The sequence below is a fragment of the Cibotium barometz genome, chromosome 62, assembly GCF_041138505.1.
Source record: "Cibotium barometz isolate CiBa-2024 chromosome 62, ASM4113850v1, whole genome shotgun sequence".
Taxonomy (NCBI): Eukaryota; Viridiplantae; Streptophyta; class Polypodiopsida; order Cyatheales; family Cibotiaceae; genus Cibotium; species Cibotium barometz.
In genome coordinates this window covers 30,097,467-30,115,056 of record NC_141107.1, presented here as the reverse complement: position 1 = coordinate 30,115,056, position 17,590 = coordinate 30,097,467, and the positions used below count along the sequence as shown (strand labels likewise).

The 17,590-nt window shown below is 41.9% G+C and overlaps 1 protein-coding gene across 1 annotated transcript; it reads right to left on the bottom strand.

The window, feature by feature from the left end:
* Positions 1–12,198: 12,198 nt before the first annotated feature.
* Positions 12,199–17,303, bottom strand: LOC147604349 (heat stress transcription factor A-1a-like). The gene is made up of 2 exons (XM_086795600.1): positions 16,706–17,303; positions 12,199–16,496 (listed from the first exon to the last, which is right to left on the bottom strand). The coding sequence occupies exons 1-2, from the start codon at positions 17,042–17,044 to the stop codon at positions 15,387–15,389; spliced, it is 1,449 nt and encodes a 482-aa protein (XP_086651726.1). The 5' UTR covers positions 17,045–17,303; the 3' UTR covers positions 12,199–15,386.
* Between the last annotated feature and the right edge of the window lie 287 nt (positions 17,304–17,590).

Sequence of the window (17,590 nt, the reverse complement as noted above, 5' to 3'; positions counted from 1 at the left end):
CACAAGCTAGGTAATGAGAAAGGAATAAGGAAGCTATAGAAAGCTCTACCTCTACTTAATGACAATGTGCATGTACGAGGGATCTTAAGAGGAAGCCAAGACAAGGGAGAAGAGAAGAGAAGATAGACTAACACCATCCACTCCATGCATACACCACATTCAAACAAGCAAGCATTCACAAACATAAGCATGCAACCATAAACCCAAGGGAGAGAGAGAGAGAGAGAGAGAGAGAGAGAGAGAGAGAGAGAGAGAGAGAGCAAGACTCAAGACAAATGGGATTGTGTCTTTTCATATTCCATAAAATGATTTACATGAGCTCACTTTTTACAATGATCGGCCGCCCATTTACAATTGGGGGCCCAAAATTGGCTTTCTAATTGTATGTACATCTAGCTCATTCCAATGACCAGCATTACACAAGCCGTAAGCTCGGTCATCCCATATATCTTTTCTCAATAAGCTCTTAACGCAATTACATAATGATAGATTACAAAAAGTGTAACCACGGTTGCAAAATGATGTCAACCAATGTGGTCAATAATCATGCATTTCAACAAGAAGCTAGTGCATGCACTGCCCTTCGACCCACTCTTTGATGTAAATAGAAGTCTTCAAGAGGCTTATCCAGTATGGGTGGAGATTTTGGGACTTTCGTCGTTAAGACCAATGTTGGGGAGAGCTTGCTAGTGTGATATGCCCTATTTTGTTTATCCTCCCAAGTGACGAAGATAGCAGTCAATAATCGAACAATGTTTGTATTGCATGGAATACCTTGATGGAGACACCTCAAACCCTAGAAGTGGATTTGGGCAAGCTAGGGAAGATGAAATTAAAACTCAAGTTTGGCGTTTTTCTTGGAGTCTATTTCAAGTGTGGCAGTTTTGGCCATATTGCTAGAAATTATGGAGCAATGAAGCATGTGGAATTGGGCAGTGAGGTGATAAAGGAAGATGAATCTAACAGGGAAAGTAAAGTGGGGGGAATAGGAAGAAGATCATTGGAAACAAGCACAAAGAGGTGAAAGGGAAGGAGGAGAATCAGAGGAAGGGGACTCTAGAACCTGAAGGAGGAGGATCAGAGGAAGGGGGCTGGACCAAAGTTAATGATAGGGCCAAGGGAAGAGCTAGCCTTAGGCAAGTGAAGGAAGGAAAAAAAAACTTTGTCCAAAGAAACAAGGGGTAGAAAATCCCATAATAGCTCGAGTCCACTGCTGTACTCTAACCCTTTCATTCCATTAGGAGGATACGACAGTGAAACATCATCTATGGTAAATTTAATTGGCAAGTGGAAACAACATGGAGGGACATTCAGCATGGGGCGCTAGAGAAAGGTTGAGAGGGAGGAGGAGGTGGATATGGTCCCTGAGACTACTTTAGGATGAATAGGAAAAGTTGTATGAAAGGATGCACCTGGAATGTGAAGGGACTCAGGAATAAGAGCAAGAAGTTAATTTTCTGGGGTCTTGTCAGGGAATGGGGGATGTGAATTATGGTTATTGAAGAACATAATATTTTTGGCCCGAGTTTCTGTAGGAAACATAGATTTTGGGATTGGGTGGTTTTGTATGGTGGGGTGAATTTAGGTTATAGCAATGTGTTGGCTATTATTAAAAAGAATTTAAATCTGAGAAAAGTAGCTAATCACCCAAATGGCAGGATAGTGATAGTTGAGATTCAAATACAAGAAGAGAGGTTGTGGGTAGTTAATATATATGGGACCCATAATTATAAGGTGAGAGGAGAGATGTGGGAGTGGATGGCCAAATTGGACATTCAATGTCCCTGCATCATTTTGGGAGATTTCAATATGGTTGTTGAGATAAAGAGAATTTGGGGGAGAGAGAGAGCTTGAGTTCCTTGCAAAGGCAAACACACACACACACAAGAAAGTAAAAGACACAAGAGAGAGATGGATGGTTGAATTTTCTTCTATCTTCTTCTCTTCTCTACAAACATATAACTAAAAGATAAGAGTACATACATAAAGGGAAAGTACTCTCCTACAACAATATACAAAAATGATCGATCTATAGTATGAACTTGACTATATGAGCTGGCGCTATAACTAAGCCATAACTCTAGTACTCCAAAGTGGCTGTCACCTAGCCTATCATCCACTCATGGCATATCGACCATAATCACCAACCATGCCAGTGGCATAAGTGTGGAAGCTATCACCCAAGAGAGTCATCAATGGCTGCCACCGTAGCACTAGTTGAGGTCAGTATCTCAACACTCCCCCTCGATCTCAACTCCACACACTGTACTCCAAATAAGCTCCTAAACTTGTGGAGCTTCTCTGTGAAGATGTCAGCCCCCCTGATCCTATGTGCTGACATATACAGATCTACATCATCTGCTAGAACCTTCTCCGTCACAAAGTGATAGTGCACGTCAATGTGCTTCGTATCTAGCATGGTATATTGGGATACTAGCCAACTGTATGCTACTCATGTTGTCATAATAAATGACATATACCCTATCCACAGCCTCACCCATATCACAAAGTAGCTTCGGAAACTAAGCTACTTCACAAGTTACCATAGCATTACCCTTGTACTCTGCCTCTATACTCAACAAGGCAACTGTTGGGGCTGCTTCTTACTACTCCAACTCACAGCAGTACTCCTAAATGAGAACATAAAACCACTGGTAGATCTCCTGTCTACAACACTACTAGCCCAATCAGCATCTGTGTACCCATATAATTGTATCTCTATACCAGCCTCATAGAAAAGTCCATAATCAACAGTGGACTTTATGTACTTGAGAATCCATCTAGCCACATCCAAATGTGGCTTCCTAGGGGCCTCCATAAACTAACTCACAATTCCAATAACATAACTCAAGTCTGGCCTAGTAATGGTCATGTAGATCAAGCTACCCACACTATGCACCTGTATGTAGTGGGGTCCTTCAAAAGCTCACCTGTATCTGCAGCGGAAAGCTTTGTGTTGTGCTCCAATGGCACTAAAATAGGCTTACAGCCTATCATACCATACTTGGACAACATGTCCAAGCCATATTGCCTCTGCAATAACAAATTCCATGAGGTGAACTCACCACCCCTATGCACAAGAAATACCATGAGGTGAACTCACCACCCCTATGCAAAATCCTCCTGACATCATGTACTATCACCAATGATAATCAAGTCATCCACATAGATAACTAATAGCATAATCCCTCTTTCTGTCTTTTTCACATAAAGTGAAAAACTTGCATTGGATATCTGAAATCCAATGGTAACAAGATACTCCCCGATCTTGTTTGACCATGCTCTAGGCGCCTGCTTCAAGACATACAAGGCTTTGCGTAACCTGTACATAAAATCTGGGTGTGCATCACTCTCATAACCTATGTAGATTTTTTTATGGTAGTGATGTGTGTGAACACACATTGGAGTAGAAGGCCTATTCTGATGTGTTCTTGCTTTGTGAAGAAGAGTCCTCACCTAAATACTTTTCTTCTATAATTAGCATAGACACCAAGTCCTAAAAGTTCAGAATATTCTCCTTGCAATGGAGGTCTTGAATGGCTTGTACTCTTTGCCAAGCCTATTCAAACAGACACTTACCAAGTCATCATCTTCCATCGATACATTGATAGACCCAAAGGATTCAACAATTCCCTTTATCTTTAAAGCATACTCATTGATAGACATGCTTTTCTTTTCCACAGTATGCAACTCTTGTTTTAGCTGTAATCTTCTTGCCTTTGTGTTGGTCTGGAACATCTGCGCTAGGTCGTCCTACCACGCAACTGCTGGAGTGGTGGCATCCTGTATGTGTCTTATCATCGTGTTTGTGACACTAATTGAAAGCTAATACATGACTTTCCTTACACCCTGGTTCCAATCCTTGAATGCCTTTATGCTACCTGCTGGAATGGCATTCTCTTCAGATAATCCAGCCTTCGACATAGTCCCAAAATCCTTTACCCATAAGGAAATTGGTCATTCTGAACTTCCAGGCATGGAAGTTGTTCTTGTCCAACTTCTCACTAACAATCTGATTAATTTTGTCAGATACGTTTTCTTGCAACAACAATCAAAAAATTGCAACAAACAATTTCTATATGTAACTTGTAACACAATAGTATCTTTTTGTGACTATTGCAGTGGTACTTCAACAGAGCCTGTAAGTCACTAGCTTTGACCAAAGTACATGCACACATACCCAATGCCAATAATATATATGTAAACACTCTTTGCACTCCCAAAATGCATTGCTGCGCTGCAATAACCAAATTTTGACTAGAGACAGTTCTCTACCTGAACTTCTTGAAACTGTTAAAAATACCTTGCAGTGAAGAACGGAGATCAAGATACGCCCGAAACACGATTCTGGTCGCAAAACTATAGTACAAAGTATCGTGTACCACACAAGCACCTCCAAGCTTGCGAAGACAGCTCCTCAATCGAAGATGTGTAGCTCCCGGAGCTATCAAGGGGATTGTACCTAAACCAAGAAGGGAAAGAGATGGTGATGCTCTTACCCATGCACTAGTTCCTTCTTCCTTTCTTGTTCTTTCCTCTTGCTTTCCTCCTTATCTCTCATATGAACCATAGCTCTGATACCATAGAGAGAATGTGGGGGGGAGAGAGAGAGATTGAAATCCTTGCAAAGCAAACACACACACACAAGAGAGTACAAGACACAAGAGAGAGATGGATGGCTGAATTTTTTAATATCTTTTTCTCTTCTCTACAAATATAGAACTAAAAGATAAGAGTACCTACATAAAGGGAAAGTACTCTCCTACAACAACATACACAAATGGTTGGTCTATAGTGTGAACCCAACTACATGGGCTAGCACTATAACTATGCCATAACTCTAGTACTAGTTGGATGAAAGGTTTGTAACTCTTGAAGACCGGATTTTAGGTGTACAAAGGGGTGTGGACAGGTTTGATCATGCACCAAATCCACATGGGAATCTTGGTGGAATGCAAGGAAAATCAAATATGCCTTCAAGAGACCATCAAAGTGGGCATGTTCCAAGTTCTAGGTTTGGAAAGCAGCCCATAGTTTTGGATCCCATGGCAAGCTCTAAAAGAGGTTTTTACAATGTTAGTGGGAGATGGGATATACCACACAATACGCATGGACGTTCTACATTGAAATCACCAAGAGCCAAAGATGTGAAAGACAAGATTACACTTCCGAAGTTCAAAGGGGTGAACACAACCACCGAGGAATTGGAGGAATGGACTAGCAAGATGGAGATTGTACTTTGTCTTCTTCCTCACACGGGGATACAATGCAACTCCAAAGTGGCTGTCACATACCCTATCATCCACTAGCAGCATATCGACCATAATCTCACTAACCATGCGAGTGGCATAAGTGTAGAAGCTGTCACCCAGGTGGGCCATCAATGTCCGCCATAGCACTAGTTGAGCTCGATATATCAACATGATAGATGTGAAGGGAACACTATCCTGATGGGGCAAGAGAAAAGGAAATAGGAAAATATTAGAGGTAAGTTGGAATTGGTTGATGGATGAAATTTGGGGGCATGGGATTCTGAAACCTAGTCATACTTATTTCAGTCTCTAGTACTTTGGGTCTTCCTCAAGAATTGACAGGATCTTCTTATATCAACAAGCCACATGGATTGCCCATACTACTCTCAATGTTGAAATTGATCCTTGTTTAACTTTATCTAATCATATGCCATTGAAATGGGGATGGGATGTTGTTGATTGGGGGGAAGATAAACTTAGACATTTCCCTACTAGGAAACTGAGAGTGAATAATCTTTTGCTTAAGGATGAATTGTTTATCTCTTGCACAAAAGAGGCCATTATTAGATTGAGAAGAAAAGGGGACACAAAGAGGGTTCCTAGAGATCTTTTGCCAATGAGATGCAAGACATTATCAAGAGAATTAGCAAATTAAGGGCTAAAGAGAAAAGGCAGGAGAGGAGGACTTGGGGAGAGCAATTGGAGCACTTACAAAAGAAAAGACAAACTGGGAAACTGACTAAGGTTGAGGTTAGCCAGTACATTAAGTGTCGACATATTTGAAGAGGGAGGATGATAAGCTAGATGGAGAGAGACAATAAGAGGAAACCTGATGGATATCTCTTTGGCTTAGCCAAAGAAAAAGAGAATATGGAGGTTAGAGATGAGAATGGTCAGGAACTGGGTGATATTGACCAAGTTGCCAAGAAATGGGTAGAATTCCTTGGTTCCACACTAAGTCTAAAGGAGGACTGCTCTCAAAGGAGATTTCAAGCAGAGAACAGGCTATTAGGTTCGGTCACTAAGAGAGTGGATGCTGACAAGGCTAATGGTTGGAAAGAGAAGTGGAAATGGATGAATGCTGGCTAGCCTTACAAAAGCTTGGGAAGGAGAAATCTCCTAGATGGGATGGGTTATCTATGTTCTTAATTTCATTTTGGTCCTCCAAAGATCTGGTGTGGAATATATGTAAGGTTACCTTTTAACATAGGAAGCTTGGAAGGTGTTGTGAAGTTAATTCCTAAACAGGCTATCAATCATAGATTTAACCATTGGAGAAGTGGCTCAGAAGACGGATAAAAAATGCATTATGCTTCAGCTTAATTTGATAGGATTCACTGGTTCTTTGTGGCCACGGTGATGGAAAGGCTGGGATTTGGTAACAGGATGGCTACTTGTGTATATACTCTCACAATCGATGGACAGTCCAAGCTATTGTTAAATGGAGGATTAGTTGGGGGTTGTAAAATTAGAAGATCTATGAGGCAAGGATTCCCCTTGACTCCTCTGTTATTTGCTTCTCTTCCTCTGATTATAGCTTTGGAAGTTGCATGTGATAAGGAGGTCATAACTGGGGTAAAATTGAGGGTGGGGATCCGCTGGTTATACAATGCTTTGTAGATGATTCACTGTTATTTTTGAAGGCTGATAAGGACAACCTCAGACATGCCTTACTAATATTGAAGGAGTTTGCAGAGGCCTTAGACTCTAGGTCTAACATTCATATCATTAGTTTGACTAAAGAAAATGATTTTGACTTGGAAAGACAAGGGTGTGATGTAATAAGGAGGGGACAGATAGTTAGACGCCTGTGCATTCCTTTTGGAGTGAGAGTGTCAAATAAACAGCTGACTGATTGGGCACTTGAAAGATTCTTAAAAAGTTGAAGAAGTGGGAGAGTATTAGGGTCCCATTTCATGACAAGGTGGCCATCTTCAATGTGGTGTTAAATGCTTATATTATGTTTCTCTATCCTATATTGGATTTTAGAAAATGTCATTGGAAGAGGATTGTAGCCCCTATTAGCCTCTATTGGGACTAGCTTCAGGTTGGTTGGAAGGAGTTGAAGGAAGAGTTTAGGCTTCAACAAAGGGACAGTTGAAGGAAGAGTTTAGGCTTCAACAAAGGGAATTGCAATTGGTAAACTAGGTTTTGGTGGAACTGGAGAAGGGATGGGTATCTACTACATTTGATGAGACCTATTGGCTAAAAGATTGGGCATGGTTTAATGGAGTCAAACTAGATAAGGTGGCTAATATGATTTCGTATGAAGAGATGTGCATGAGTGCAGTGAATGTGTGGTACTGCAATAAAATTTAGAAGGTCAGATGGAACTTCTAGCACTTTCATGAAGAGATGGAAGCTCTTATGGGATGTAGATATTCTTGTAAAGGCTCAAGTTTTCTTGTGGAGGGTTTATATGTGGTCTTTGCCTATTGGGTATATACTGTTATAGAGGAACATCACTTCTAGGCTATGTCCTAGGTGCAAATCAGCACTGGAGGATGGAAGACATGCCTTTTAGGATTGTCCTATTGGTAGATGGATCTCAAGTTGTATAGGGCTACAAGGGTATTGGGGAAATTGGCTGTTGGCAAGCTTGTCTGAATTTGATGGGGCTGTTAATATGGTCTTCTAGCTTATTAGATACTGGTGTTCGTGGGAGATATGGAACTCTAGAAATAGTATAATATTTCAAGAAGGAGAAAACCTAGGGATAGATATGCTAGAGTTGATGCATAGATGTGTACAAATTCTGGTCTATATGATATGTTAATAAAATGAGTGAGGATACTTTTGTGCAACTGCTTCAAGCCCTTCAATAAGGGATTAAATGAATTGCTCTCTAGTCAAGGAGATACTTGTATATACTAAGGTTTCCTAACAATTATTGCTATGTGGCAAGGCTATACGGGGTTGGATTTGAAGGCAAGACCTCCCAAGTTCTGACCAAAGACCAAGAGATGGTATTTGAAGGAGAAGAAACCAGTATACACCTTTCTAGCCGTCATCGAGAGCCCCTTGGGCAAGAAACCTGTAGTGAAGGTTTGGACCATAAAGGAGATTGTATGAACAAACTCCAAAAGGTTGTACTTATGAGTCTATGATTATAGCATGTATGCAGCTAGGCTATGGGATCTAATATGCAGCTTTATGAATAGTGAAAAGGTGGGTTGAATAGGAAGCCAATCAAATAACTCTTGTGTATAAGAGCTATAAAGTTCTTAATATAAATATTCTATGTTTCAAAAAAAAAACAAAGAACACCCTCACAATATGTCCCCTAAACGTTCTTTTGTATTAATTCATCAATGAGAAGAACGTTTTGATAAAGGTTATAATTTAGGAACTCATGAAAAGAATTTTTCGATAAAGGTTTTAATTTAGCAGCTCCATGTGGACACGTCTCTCTCCCCTCTTCTACATGCTTCTAAGCGCACCATAATAAGTAACAACCGAATAAATCTGAGTTGAGGGTCTAGAAATGCATAGGGGGAGGGGCAAAAGGGAGGAGAGAGAGGCGAGCACGGGCAGACTGATCGTTAAGTTTTCCATGTCCACCTTTGCAAGCTTCGCTTCTTTTCAGCAGAAACCCCTTGTGGGCGTGCTTTTTGATCTCTACCTTGGCATCGAATGCCTTTCAATGACAGCTGCACTCCTCAGCCGTCCTCCTCGTTGTCATGCTCACGTGCTCCACAGCCACACGCTCTGTCTCCTCCTCCTCTCTCTCCCTCCCTTGACGACCCCTGTGCATGTGCTAGTTTTTGGATGGTTTTCGAATGGTTGCAACTTGCACTGGGAAGTCTGGAGCGTGTGGGTTAAGCAGATATGCAAGGGTGATAGACGAGACGTGGCATTATTTAATGCAGTATAAACGGTTTCTTCTCAATATCTATACAGGATTAACCACAACCCCACCTCCCTCCAACGTGGGCAAAGGAGGTGGGACTATTTCAAAATAACCACTCCTCCTTCAAGCGTGAGGTGGAGCCAAATCTCACATCTTCCAATGCAATTTTGAATTTGAATCTAGGAAGATCTCATCTCACATCTTTCAATGAAATCTTTGTATACATGCTTACATACCTACAGATACACACACTTATATATATTATGTATGTATGTGTATCTATAGGTATGTAAGCATATATATAAAAATAGTGTGCATGTGCATGTGTGTGTGTGTGTGTGTGTGTGAAAGAGAGAGAGAGAGAGAGATTACATGTAAGATGCATTTATTTGAGAGTGAGCACACCTCACCACTCATCCCTACCATTAAAATTTAATCTAAAATATATGTGTGTAAATCTATTTAAGTGTGTGTGTGTGTGTGTGTGTGTGAGAGAGAGAGAGAGAGACAGAGAGACAGAGAGTTTCTATGTGAGAGAGTGTGCGTGAAGAGAGAGAGAGAGAGAGAGAGAGAGAGAGAGAGTGTGTGTGTGTGTGTATGTGTGTGAGAGAGAGAGAGAGAGAGAGAGAGGCTGAGAATTTCTATGTAGGAGATAGTTTGTGTGCACACCTCACCACTCATCCCTACCATTAAAATTTAATCTAAAATTTAATTAATTAAAATTATATATATATGTGTGAATTTGAATCTAAGAAGATCTCATCTCACATCTTTCAATGAAATCTTTGTATACATGCTTACATACCTCTACAAATACACACACTTATATATATTATGTTTGTATGTGTATCTATAGGTATGTAAGCATGTATATATAAATAGTGTGCATGTGCATGTGTGTGTGTGTATGTGTGTGTGAAAGAGAGAGAGAGAGAGAGAGAGAGAGAGAGAGAGAGAGAGATTACATGTAAGATGCATTTATTTGAGAGTGAGCACACCTCACCACTCATCCCTACCATTAAAATTTAATCTAAAATTTAATTAAATAAAATTATATATATGTGTGTAAATCTATTTAAGTGTGTGTGTGTGTGTGTGTGTGTGTGTGTGAGAGAGAGAGAGAGAGAGAGAGAGAGAGAGAGAGAGTTTCTATGTGAGAGAGTGTGCGTGAAGAGAGAGAGAGAGAGTGTGTGTGTGTGTGTGTGTGTGTGTGTGCATGAGAGAGAGAGAGAGAGAGGCTGAGAATTTCTATGTAGGAGATAGTTTGTGTGCACACCTCACCACTCATCCCTACCATTAAAATTTAATCTAAAATTTAATTAACTAAAATTATATATATGTGTGTAAATCTATTTAAGTGTGTGTGTGTGTGTGTGTGTGTGTGTGTGAGAGAGAGAGAGAGAGAGAGAGAGAGAGAGAGAGAGAGAGTTTCTATGTGAGAGAGTGTGTGTAAAGAGAGAGAGAGAGAGAGTGTGTATGTGTGTGTGTGTGTGCATGAGAGAGAGAGAGAGAGAGAGAGAGAGGGACTGAGAATTTCTATGTAGGAGATAGTTTGTGTGGGAGGAGATAGTGTGTGTTTTCATTAGTGTATGTGCGGTGTGTACATGTGTGTGTGTGTGTGTGTGTGTGTGTGTGAGAGAGAGAGAGAGAGAGAGAGAGAGAGAGAGAGAGACGACAGATAATTTCTACATAGGAGATAGTTTGTGTGGGAGGAGAGAGTGTGCGTTTAGATTAGTGTATGTGCAGTGTGTACATGTGTGTGTGTGTGTGTGTGTGTGTGTGTGTGCGAGAGAGAGAGAGAGAGTATATGCATGCATGTGCGTACATCTGCATCTATGTGTAGAATGTGCGAGAGAGAGAGAGAGTGAGATGGGGCAGACCTGGAGAGAGAGAGAGAGAGAGAGAGATGTAATGAGGGAAGGTGAAAAGTGAGAGAAAGAGAGTGAGAGATAGAGAATAAAAAGTATCTTTTAATAAAATATAAATTAAATAGAAAACATATATGTATATGTGTGTATACATGTGTGTGTGTGTGTGTGTGTGTGTGTGTTTTTATTTACATTTATATATACATACATACATATGTATATATATATATATGTATACATATATATATATATATATGTATATATATATATATATATATATATATATATATATGTTTATGTGTGTGTGTGTGTTTAGATGTGTGTATGATATATCTATCTATATATTTAAAAGTGACCACAACTTATCACCCATCTTCGCGTATTAAAATTTAATCAAAATTAATTAAATTATGTCGATGTTTGTATTTATATTTTTAAATACATGTATATATGTATAAGTATATGTGTCTATGTATAGGTTTATGTATCTAAAACATAATATTGTATATACTATATATTTACATATGTGTATGTGTGCGTGTGAGAGAGAGAGAGAGAGAGAGAGAGAGAGTGTAAGTGAGAGAGAGAGAGAGATTGAAGTGAGAGAGAGAGAGAGTGTAAGTGAGAGAGAGAGAGAGATTGAAAGAGAGAGAGAGAGAGAGAGAGAGAGAGCGCTTCTATGTGTGGGAGAGTGTAAGAAGAGAGAGAGAGTGTGTGCATGTGGTGTGTGTGTGTGTGTGTGTATTTGTGTGTGTGTGTGTGTGTGTGTGTGAGAGAGAGAGAGAGAGAGAGAGAGTAGGTGTGTATATGTGTGTGCGTGTGAGAGAGAGAGAAAGAGAAAGTTTCAACATTTGAGAGTGTGTGTACGTGACAGAGAGAGGGAGAGGGCATGTGTGTGTGTGTGTGTGTGTGTGTGTGAGAGAGAGAGAGAGAGATGGTTGTAGAGAGGGAATAGTTCTTTTCTGGAACCTTGGTCGACCGCAGCAACGCGCGGGTGCAATACTAGTACAGTATAAACGGTTTCTTCTCAATAAGCACCCAAAACGTTTTTTTTTTGAATGGTTATTAATTAAATAAACTTTTGAATCCTTAGAATAATTATTTTAAGCTTGTAAATTATAAGGTTCAAAAATAGTATGTTTAAAAATTTAAATAGGATGTAAAGATACCAAACTTAAAAACATACTATTTAAATAATATGTAAATATATCTAATAGGTTGTGGTAACCATTCACATTTTACATGGCCTTTGTGATGGGAACCATCTGTAGCAATATAGATCTGATCGATACATCTTGGACGGAAACAAACTACGCCTCGCCTGCTCCACCCTCTCTCGCTTGGTAGGTGCCCAGCAAAGAAATCTTCGACAGGTGAGAGTCGAGACCTGGCCCGTCCGCTGGAGATTATACTGCACACTCTCATCGGAAGCCGGCCCGTCCCGTTGCCATGGGAGGCTGTCCATCCGAAGCTTCATGAAGGGCATGTGTAGACATCCACTGCTGAGAACTGATGAGTGGGTGACTTTGATGTGTGTAATCCCAGTCAGTTGCTGCTAAGAAGGAGCGATCTGATGTGGGGGTGGGTCCATAACATATTTTCTACCTGCCGAGCCAGGTTCCAGGGGAAGAGGCTGAGCAGAATTCCAACTTCTCAGAATCTTGCGCGATTGGCATGAAAACAAATCGTTGCTCCGCGCCATAGACAGGTTACAGCAGACATATTCTACTGTTCGAAAATCTGCGATGGCATTCAACATGCCTCCTCCTCCTTTTCTGTCTTTGGCGATTGAAATCCATTATGCATAATGCTCGAGTCCAGTTCAAATTTGAATGGTCGCCTAGAATTTCATGCCTCAGGACAAATTTTGATCCACCCTTTCTGCAATGTGAACTTGGGTGTCTTTTGAAGAGTACACATGTTCTCTTGAAAACCTAGCCTTTATTTTGAGGAGTGAAATTTTCATTCACTGTTCTTGTGAAAGGTATTCCAACCTTCTCCTCTCTGTTTGCTTGCATTCTGTGGTTCTATCTAACCAGCAATTGGTTGTCAGTTGCATTGCTTGAAAATCCTGGGAGGTAGCTTGGAAAGCCCAGAGGACCAGTTATATAAAGGTATTAAAGGAATACCACGACACAGATTGCCGGCCAAGCTTCTCATTTTGTTAGTTACACCTTAGTCCAGTATCGTACACAAGCCCATGGCTTTGTAAAGTTTGAATCCATTAAAGGACAAAAATTTACTTCATCGAAGGTTGATGAAATCTACACAGTTGTTTTAATGCCCAACATTTATCTATCAGCTATATTAATATATGCTAAACACATCATTACAAATCATTAAGTCTGGTATAATTAGAAAGTTTATGATAAAGGGTTCACAAGTACTTACCTCCTTGCAAACAAATGTTGCGTCATGAGCCTATGCACTTGTCCTAATTCTCCTGCTAAAAGCATGATTAGGACAAAATTATTGAGCCAGAAGGAGGAGACCGCGGGTTTGGCATATGATACATGTAAGCCTACCATCAATAAGAAAAAACCCAACCATCGGCAACCAGCAGAAATGACATTTGGAACAGACTTTTAATGGTCTCCTATCCCCTCCTGTAGAGTAAGAAAACCAAAATGGAGCTTATTATGTTGCTGGTATTTCCATACATCCTTGCATACAAAGGTTACGTAATGCACTTATTGCACTTCTCCTGCAAAAAGTATGATTAGGACAAGAAATTATTGAGCCATAAGGAGGACACCAGGGCAAACTTGTAAGCGTACCATCAATAAAAAAAACAAAACCCAACCATCAGCAACCAAAAGAAATGACATTTGGAACAGACTTCTTATGGTCTCCTATCCCCTCCAGCGACAGTTCTCATGACTGTAGAGCAAGAACACCACACATAAGTTTCGCGGTGCACGCGGTGCAGTTGATAGATGCTTCGCCTCCCTTGGCAGGGACCTGGGTTCGAATCCCAGCAAATGCACGGACGTGTCTGTGTACGGACATCTGTCTATACCTCTTTTGCACCACGGTTTAGACCGAGGCGGTCACCGGCTAGGTGACTGCCCGTGCTGGGGCCCACAGGGTGCCACGTAATACGTGGCACCCCGAAATTTAACATAAGCCCTGTCTCTCTTAAATGAACCTGCATGAATCAGCCAAAGCACAGACCAGAGTAACTTACATGACATAATACAGTGGATTATGGATGTGGTGTTGGTGAAAGCTCTCTGTACTAAGTAACTCTTTTCTAATTTCTTAATATAAAAGCTTTTTCTTTGAAAAAAAAAGGACCCAGCATCTGCCTGGCAAGTTGATTCCTGTTAGAGGATGAGCAACCTCTAGGCTCACGGGTCTGCCCACTGGCCCCAAGAACAGGTATTCCCGTATGAGTATGGATGGATTCTCTTGTAGCCCTTAGTACTGGATAATAAATATGAGAACTGCATGAGGAACCTCATGGGGTTACATGCTGCAGGCAGCCCTAATCACTGCCAAAGTGCAAAACCATAGGAATAACAAGGTTAACTTAGGTAGAAGATTTTCACATGAATTAGAGCCTTCCTAACAATGGAGAAATAAAGGGGACTGACTGACATTAAAAAAGAAAGGGAGTGCCATACCTTTATTGACTCACGTAATTTCTAAAGCATAGCCCAGGCCCCAGGGCCCTGGTTCCCGTCATGTGCCGTTTAAGCGTTCAGCCTACGCATGGACATGTTGGTCACGGCTCTACAGTACAAAAGAAAGCATTTCATGGAGTTTTCATGAATATAACGCGTTACGGCTCAACTGCCCCACCAAGCCACCAAGAGAGCTAAAACAGGACAACCAGTCACCTGCGCCACCAACACCAGAATTCATAATTAAACCATCCAATTCTCACATGCATTCCCACACACATGCAGAGGCTTGAGCTTATAGGGTCTTTACAGTCACACCACCCGTAATGTGAAAAGGCGAGATCTGGCGCGCCTCTCTGATGGAGGGATATCAGACAGGGATCTCCCAAATAAATACCCGCCTGTCCCATGCGTGGGGGAGCTCTATGTACTAAAGACCCTTTCAGCATGCGACATCTGTCTGTTGAATGCAATTGCTGTCTACAAGCAGTCTTTTCATGTCAAATGCAATTGCATTTTTTTTGGTAATATGCAGTTTACAAGCGTCACGCTGAATGACATAAACAAAACACAAGAGGGTTGATATGGTCCTCGAACGGAGCCTTGTAAGAGAAAAAGGACAGACTTACACGAATCTGCTCTTATTCTTGTCTTGTTACACAAATCATGACAAAAGAGGAGAACATCTATATCATCCAGCGATGCCAAAGGTTATCCAGAAGATGTGGCGTAATGCCTTAAATGTCGAGGCAATTTGTCAAGGTAATTTCCTACACTACTTTCCAATGGCTTATCCATCTTCAGGATTAAGGTCAACGTGGAACTCTTGAGACGAGAGATCTGTGTCAAAGTTCCCCCTTGCTACTGCATGCTCTTCTTGTGCACTTTCTTTACCAATGCTGCTGCCAGAGGGTGCCTCGAAACCATGGTATTTGTTACCAATAGGCTCCCAAAATGCATCCGGCAAATCAGGATTACCAGGAGGTGTATCTTCTACTGCCGGGACTAACTCCTCTATACTGAAGTCAAGATCGAAGGCCAAGTCAAGGTCGCTAGTACCGCCTTCTAATTGAGAAAACAGGGGCCAATCACCTCTTGAATCAACGGCTGGATTACAGCTTTGCGAAACGCGGTCGACGTCTTGCATCATCGTCGGGACTGGTTCTACCGTAGTTGCAGAACTCGTGGACATCGCAGGCAATCCTTCCGTCACTTGTTCCGGCGGCGTAGCGCAGCTCGACTGCATTCCTTCCGTCACTTCTTCCGGCATCGTATCGAAGCTCCGCGTAGGGCGCAACTCATCCATGACACCAGCTTGATACATCACCATCTGCCTGTCTTTACCGATTTCGGTCGATGACCTCTGCGTTTCTTTTCCGAAATCCGTCGAATCTTTACCGATTCCCGAAGTATCCGCGTCTTCACTGGCAGCAGGTAAACGACTTCTCTTCCTTGCTTCGTGATCGATACGAAGGCTCTCGGACTGTTGCATGAGATGTGCCAGAAAAGCCGGACTCCGGATAGCCTTGGCCAAGAAGCCCATCATCTGCTCTTGTCTTCGTTCCGCAGCTGCAACTCGTTGTGCCATAGCTTGAGTTTCTCGCTCTGCAGACTGCTGGTGCTGCCTCAGCCTCACCACCTCCGCCATCAGAATACCTTTATCGCGTTTGAGTCGGTCTATTTCGCCTTCAAAACCAAATTTCCCAACCTCTACGCAAGGTTCGAGTGCGGCAGCAGGGGGTGTTTCAGCTGCAGCCTGTTGTTGTTGCTGCTGCTGATTCTGTTGCAAAACTTGCAAATCTGGTTTACGGCGATGAATCTCTCTCAGCAAATGCTTCTGCCCGCGCAAAAAACCTTTTTGAGCGAACTCCCAGCGATCCGGATTAACCTTTCGAAATCCCTGCATGACATCACCAAAATCAGCATAGCTTTCTCTAAACCGGCCGCAAAAGAAGTCACCAAACATCGCCAAGATTAAAACGCACGGGAAAAACTGTTGTTGCTAAAGCTCTGTTAATTCGCCTGTTAAGACTAATCTCATCAGAGATGAAAAAGCATTACGCTCGTTTCTACAAGACAATATTGCAAAGATTATAAGGCATTGCTCACATAAGTGTTGAGCTGCCGAACAAAACTAGAGAAATTGTTGTGCTTGAAGTAGCGAGGAAGCAAATCCTGGGAGAATCCCGGCAGGTCCCACACGACGAAGCTGTTGCTGCCGCTGCTCCAGGAGACGACCGAATTGGTAGCCGAATCGTTGATCATGTCGTAGGTTTTGGTGAGGAAAGGGGGAGGCGACGTGGAGTGAAGGTTTTCCATGGGTTGTGGGAGCAGGGGACTCGGTGTTATGGAGACGGCAGCAACTGCAATGTGAGGCAAAGCTTCACTTGGTGCTTCCGACAGCCTGTGGGAAGAGGAAGACGAGAAGGAGGAGCTTCCGGAAGCCATGGCGAGATCAAACGCAGATCAAAGTGAAGAATATTAAGAAGTACGCGTCTGTCTCTACTCTTGGGAGATCTGTTTAATGCAGCTGCTGCAGGTAGCCATGGCGGGAGAGTTACAACCAGAAACAATAGCGATGGTATGGATTGAATGCAGTAGCGGTAGACCAAGAGATTCTTCTCTAATTCGAACTAGTCTGCGAGGGTCTGCAAATCGAGCTGAAGGGGTCATGAAGGTAGAGGCTATGGTGTTGAAGGTCGATGTCCCGACGGTCGAAGTGAAACTCCTCGAAAAATCTGGCATCTCCTCTCACGCTCTTCTAGAGAGAGCTAGACCGCTCTAGTACTAATTGCTTTACACACGTGACACGAGTGGGAAAAGGGTCAAAGCCTAAAAAATTGGGAAGATCTCCACCGTCCATTCTCATCCTCCTTCCCCATCCGGCAGTTTGTAAAGTGCTCAAAAAAAAACGGCATTTTTTTGTATTTGTACTAGAATTAAGAATCCTCTACTTATTGCTCCTTGGGCTCTTGATTGTGTCCTTCCTCGAGG

Excerpts from the sequence above, each read along its gene's own strand:
- LOC147604349 (XM_086795600.1), bottom strand. The coding sequence starts at position 17,044 with ATGGCTTCCGGAAGCTCCTCCTTCTCGTCTTCCTCTTCCCACAGGCTG. Across the intron at positions 16,497-16,705 it reads TTCGGCAGCTCAACACTTAT|GGATTTCGAAAGGTTAATCC; the intron begins GTGAGCAATGCC and ends GATGTCATGCAG.